Source organism: Montipora capricornis, chromosome 9, assembly GCF_036669925.1.
Source record: "Montipora capricornis isolate CH-2021 chromosome 9, ASM3666992v2, whole genome shotgun sequence".
NCBI classification, from domain to species: Eukaryota; Metazoa; Cnidaria; class Anthozoa; order Scleractinia; family Acroporidae; genus Montipora; species Montipora capricornis.
The window spans coordinates 49,393,555-49,399,760 of record NC_090891.1 but is presented as its reverse complement, the minus strand read 5'-3'; the positions used below and the strand labels follow the sequence as shown (position 1 = coordinate 49,399,760).

Here is a 6,206-nt window from a genome sequence, read left to right as displayed (position 1 = left end):
GGTTAATGGGGGCATAATTTTTCAGTGAGTGATTAAGGTCTCAGAAAAGGAAAATGAGGTGTGTGCAGAAATTAAAGTAAAATTGTGATGCCACTATTTTTTGTATAGGGTCAACCTATATATCATATTAAAGCAAATAAATTGAATAATATGAATAAAGTTTTAGTCTTTTGGTATTTAATATTGCCTTTCAGTTTTGAGGCCTCAAACTCAGAATGACTGAGTCTGCTGCAGAAGTTCCTGCCCCTTCTCTTTATTGCAAAAACATCTGCACTTTGTTGCATCTTAGTCACAGATGAATGCACTCCAATACCATGTGAGGAATTTTTGATATGTTAAGAATTGCAGGAAATGTCACGCACCAAGGCGAAACTTTCATTGCATACATAATTTGGGCAGAAGTAGTGCCAAAAAATTCCTCAATATTTGGGGTAGTACAATAATCTATTAGAACTGAAAATTTGGTAGCGGTATCTTAAAACCCGTGGGAAAGGTGTGAGAAGTTGTAATTTTGGGGTCAAGATAAAGCCATAGCAAATCGAGCTTGAAGATTTCGAGACAGTGCAGTTCACCGTCGCTGAATAATTCCGCCCCTCACTTGAAAGCCAATTATGCTGAGCCAATCAGCATTTAACTACATGCTAAGCTGTCAATTTTTCAGAATTTTTTCTCCGGGAAAACATTCTTCACAGGCCACTGATTCAAGATTTGCAAAAACAAGAAATTTGAGCGAGATGCCCAAATTTACCTTTACTGAGACCTTAATTTACAAGTAGTTTGTGACAAGACTCACATCTTGTTCTGATGATACACGTAGATAACATAAGTTACCCAATAGATACATTGTAGCAATAAAATGATTATTTATTCAACCCACGAACAGCTAGGGCAAAAATGGACATAGAATAGTTTGGATTCAAATTGCAATGACAATATAGCCCTTATGCGTGATGACGTCTGACTAGCTAATTCCACCACCAAGCCTTGAATTCGAAAATCAAACTTAAAAATTAAATTTTAGCATGAGCTAACTCCTAAAGGAGCAAACTTGTGAAGAAAACCCATGTGTGATGAGTATTGCATGTCCAGATGAAATTAGCTAGTGGGACGTCATTACGCATAAGGCCTATTCCAACTTGCCTAAACACAACTGAACCTGCAAATGAAAATGCAAAGTTTTAGCTGTGCATACCCATACCATTGATCTTTTAATATGTCCAAACAGATTGCTCCAGTTACTGAACTGATATTTGGATGCCATATCTTGGTCTTGAAGTTCACCTTGAACAGCAAGTAAAAAAGTCATTTACTATATAGACAATGATAAAATACCAGGATTTCTCCTTTTACTTAAAAATCATAACTTCACCGTGCACAGTGAACATATAATTTTTATCTTTCACATGTGAGAATATAGGTGTCGTCATGGTAATCAACACGATTAACCAATAAAACGCAAGTTTCCTCTTCATTGTACATGTAAGATACTTTTTTGCTTTAATATAATTATTCTCTACTACCGGTACATTAACATTTATATTGCATTTACATTTTTCATAACTTTCATATCTTGCTTCATCTTACACTACATGCATGTTTTAGCGCTTTACCACTTTTTCATCATTTCGGAAATAAGTAAAACAAGTTGTTTTAAATAGAGGCATATCATCAATATTAAAAAGAACATTACATGGCCAGTTGGGGATACAAATTTTATCTTCTAGTGCGGAAAGTATCTCTCACGAGTGAGTGAAGCGAATGAGTGAGAGATACTTTCAGCACTCAAAGATAAAATTTGTCTCCCTGCGCGGCCATGTAATATCCTCTATTTATAAGTATAAGAAATTGGAATACCTGTAAGTAATCTTTCAGGTGTAATGTGCCTGAGGGAAGGATAGGAAAGTAGTTGCTTGTCACCTGCAAAGGGAGTCCATTGTCTCCAATATCCTTTAACCTGTCGCCAAGCAACTACTTCCCTAATGTTTTAAAGTTCTTGAAATTGGACGATATTACATGTGTAAGTACATGTATCAATTTATAATGTTAACAGGACTGAGTGGAGTCCAATGCGGTCAAAGGAACACTGAAAATCAGAGGCTGGGCACGATTTGAACATGCAACCTCCGTATCACCAGTCAGATGCTCTACCCGTTAAGCTACAAGAACTCTTGAGGGAGTTAGGTCGTTTATTTAGGTCCTGAATGGACAATGTGTCCTCGACAGCTGGTCTGCAGGCTCTAAAAAGCCTTGCCTTCAAATTTTCAAATGCAACTATTGAATGGGGGATGTTCAAGGTGTAAGGCATCCATGGGAAGGATGGGAAAGTAGTTGCTTGCCACTGGCGAAAGGAGTCCATTTTCTCCAATGTCCTTTCACCTGTCGCCAAGAAACTAGTTTCCTAATGTTTTCAAAGTTCTTGAAATTAGACGATATTATGTGTACATGTATCAACTTAATCCTGAACCGCATGGGAAGAATAACTGATCATATAAATTTCTTTTCAAAATACACCTGGAAAAGTTGTGAAAAAACTTTTACCTTGGTTTGAGTACTCTTTTTTGTACATGTACTCTAATTAATTTTGTTACACTTTGTTTTAGATTTTGCATATGATTATTTAAACCAAAAATAGAAAAACGTCCATGACATGGTTATTCTTGTACATGTAACTCAGTTGTTGCCACAGTACATTCATTTGGTCACTGATGGGTACAATAAACTATTTTGGATACAATTAGACTGCTCTTGACCAAACAAAATGAAAGGATCTTGTTACACCAACACGTATTAATTAAACCTAAAGGACTGACAGCAGACTAATGCCATGCTTTCAGTGTAATAAGCTCTGCTCTCGATAACTTAAGCTCAAAAAAATTAACAAAGATGATGTTGTGTTTAACAAAGAAAACAGCACTTACAGCTGTAGATGATGTTACGCATTCTTTTCCACAGCTGAAAACGTGCGTCCAAAACCATTCCTTATATTATTTTGAATTGGAAACTCAACTTGAATCAATGGGATACGTGACAAAGAAACAACACTTTTATGTTCACATACATGACCTACCTTTGGTGGATTAAAGGGATATGTATCGGGAATAAATATGTCCAACTGATACTTTCCACCTGAAAATTAGGAAATTAAATTATGACACTTGCCTATAAGCTAAACTTGCATTGAGATTTGCATATTTGTAACAGAGCTATTATAACAATGAAAGATTAAATGCCTAACACACCCACCAGCCCTCTGTGTGGAAAAAATTTAATCTTTGAATAGTCTTTGAATAATATTTTTGTACATCTGTTGGTTTCAAATACCCAACAGAGACGTATAAAAATAATCTTTGTGTAATGTTGGTTTTAAAATTTGAAAAATTTCAAAGAATGAGTGAGTTAATCAGCCTTTTTGCCATCAAATAATTTTTCACTTTGTGATAGATATATTCCAGGGGATTTCCCTGATTATCCACAAGAAAAGGATTAACATTTTTGGACAAAACCTTAAATTGCTTCACAAATTCTTTTACATTTTTAAAGTCACACTGTGTAAAAAAAGTGACCTCTACAGTATTTGATGACTTAATTAGAAATCATAAACAATGACTTAATCAAGGATTTTCTGCTTTGAAATTTTATAGGGTCTGCAATTTTTAAAAAAATCATAATTCCTACAGCTAAAGATTCAACATAACAGACCACTTTCATACACTGTAAAGGACGACCAACTTTGCATTCTTTTATATTGATGTTAATACTACCTAAGACCTACTGCCCTCATTTTGGAATAAATATTCTTTTGAATTTTAAAGATGGTAGCAAGACTAGAAAGGCGTATTAAGCTGTGTGTAAACGAATGCAACATTGTTGGCCAACAACTCCCAACATTGTTGGATATTACATGTTGTGTCCCTTTTTTACACCCTGTTGCATGTTGTTGCGCAAAGTTTAAAACTGGTCAAACTTTGGAGCCAAAAACTCTCAACATTTCTTTTGTTCCGTGATTGCCAAAATGCAGATCAACGATGTTGGGCCACGCACACACATTAAATATGGTCTCCATGGAGATAGCAATGCATTAACATGTTGAAAACAACATGACAACCAAATTTTGTAAGTTTACAAAGTCTTATGGGTTCTTTCCTCTCCCTAATACAGTGCATGTCCTACATTGTTGGGAGTTGTTGTGTCTGTTTGCACACAAACTGCCAACACAATCCAACATCTGTAGAACCAACAACTCCAATGCTGGGGGTTGTTGCGCCCATTTGCATGGAGATTTAGCATTGAAACAAAGAATATTCTATTTGGCCGCCATTTATATAAGAGGTCTATTTATAATCTCATCTCCAGTCCACCAATTAATATACGTGTAACTCCTTCCATTTTCCCAACAGTGCTCAAGGCAATGGCTTTGGATAAAACAAAAGTCAGCATATGAAATTCTCTCCTACTTTGGAGCCTATTTTATAACCATTTTCCTTCGTATGAACTACTATAAAACGAAAAAAAGAAACCACACCGGCCCATTCTAAACAATTTTGGATAACATATTGCTGTGATTTGCAGCTAAAAACCATTAGCCACTGAAAATTCACGGTATTTAATACAAACATTTACAAGACATTCACTGGTAAGCACATCCCAAAACCAACCGAATCGGCTGTTGGCCTTGTGAATGATGTGTTATCTGAATTTGTCGTGATTACGACACTCAATTGAATTTGCCTGGTTACAAATGCAAATAAGATCCCGAAAAAATATAATCGCCAATTAAAAGAAGACAAGATTTAGCACACCTTTAATTAGCTTTTCAAGCTTTTGATTCGATGATTTTACTATCTAATTCGCACGCCAAGCAAGTTTGAACTGAAAAACGAATACATACCTTCGAATGGGGTGTCAGGCGGGCCGGCTATTTCGCCCCTTAGTCTCGTGTAAGTCTCATCTACCAACTCTATTTTACACCTTAGGATCTAAAAAGAGCACATCTTCAATGAAGAAATGACGTTTTCATCCAATAAAATGTGAGAATCGCATGCGGTTGCAAGTAGGAAGTGGTACAAAAATAACTAGTGGGTGCAAAAACCCTTCAACAGTGGCATGAAATCAAAACTTGACAAACTCATAAACTTCACCAACAGAATCCACAAACCTCTTCGCTGTTAATGACTTCCTTGAATTCCCTTTGAACTCTCTTTATGGCAATATTTGACATTTCTACTATTTATTGATCGATGCAAGCATTAACACTCACAAACAGCAGCAAGAACGAGCCCACTCATCACCTCTCCCGATCAAAATTAACAGGAAGTCAAGGGAAAGTTTCAAGTGCACACAGACTTATGGGAAAGGGATCAGTCCCCCGCGGTTAGTTTCGATTTCGAGAAGCTTTTTCATCAGCGTTCAAAATTCCACATGGCAATTATAACACCAATACATTTGAGTATCATAGCAAAGTATACCAAAAGGGAAATTCAGAAGTTTCGTTTTCAATATTTCATTATTTTCCCGGTTATTTTCCCCACGGCCAGTACGTCAGAATACGGAAATGTATGTCTTTAAAAAGAGCTTAGTCAGAATACATGTAGCAAAATTCTTCTGAAGAGGGGAGAGGTACATTTGTACGCTCGACTTTCAGCAATTTTGCGACTACTGCTGAAAATCACCATCAGAAGCTTGATGTTGCCATCCTGTTGTTCACCAGGGCTTCATATTTCAGAGTTACTTCCTGATTTATCAGAAATAACACACAAACAGCGGTGACAAACATCAGATATAAACGCATCATTTGAAATGACCATGAAGAAGATTTTCCTTGACGTCAAGTATAAGATAATTTCAAATGATGCGTTTATAACTGATGTTTGTCACCGCTGTTTGTGTGTTATGTCTGATAAAACTGAGATGGCCAAAGAAAAAGAGAACTTACTTCCTGTTTGTTGAAGAGGGGAGCCCCCTTCATATGAAACGGTTGCTATGGGTGACTACTGTCTCACAGTTATTTTTACACCTTGATACTCGTAGTATATTGTTGTGAGGCGGATTTGCTTACTTCCGGATTGTTACCAGTTCGTCGCTTCAGATTTGTGGGCTATTTGGACAAGCCTTTTAAGAGTTTTGTTTTTTGATTCTCAGTGCCGTTTACAGCATTCACTGACAAAAAGATCCAGAGAGGGCTAAGCCTTCACTCTTCTCTTTACTTG

The 6,206-nt window shown here is 36.4% G+C and overlaps 1 protein-coding gene across 1 annotated transcript in view; it reads right to left on the bottom strand.

Moving 5' to 3' along the window:
* Window positions 1-5,320, bottom strand: part of LOC138015525 (ubiquitin-conjugating enzyme E2 K-like) — a 12,855-nt gene extending 7,535 nt beyond the window's left edge. The window contains exons 1-4 of the mRNA XM_068862587.1: window positions 5,156-5,320; window positions 4,889-4,976; window positions 3,068-3,126; window positions 1,199-1,281 (exon numbers count right to left, since the gene is read on the bottom strand). Of these exons, the coding sequence (XP_068718688.1) occupies window positions 1,199-1,281; window positions 3,068-3,126; window positions 4,889-4,976; window positions 5,156-5,218 (293 nt within the window). The 5' untranslated portion in view covers window positions 5,219-5,320. The remainder of the gene's footprint in view (window positions 1-1,198; window positions 1,282-3,067; window positions 3,127-4,888; window positions 4,977-5,155) is intronic.
* Window positions 5,321-6,206: the final 886 nt, after the last annotated feature.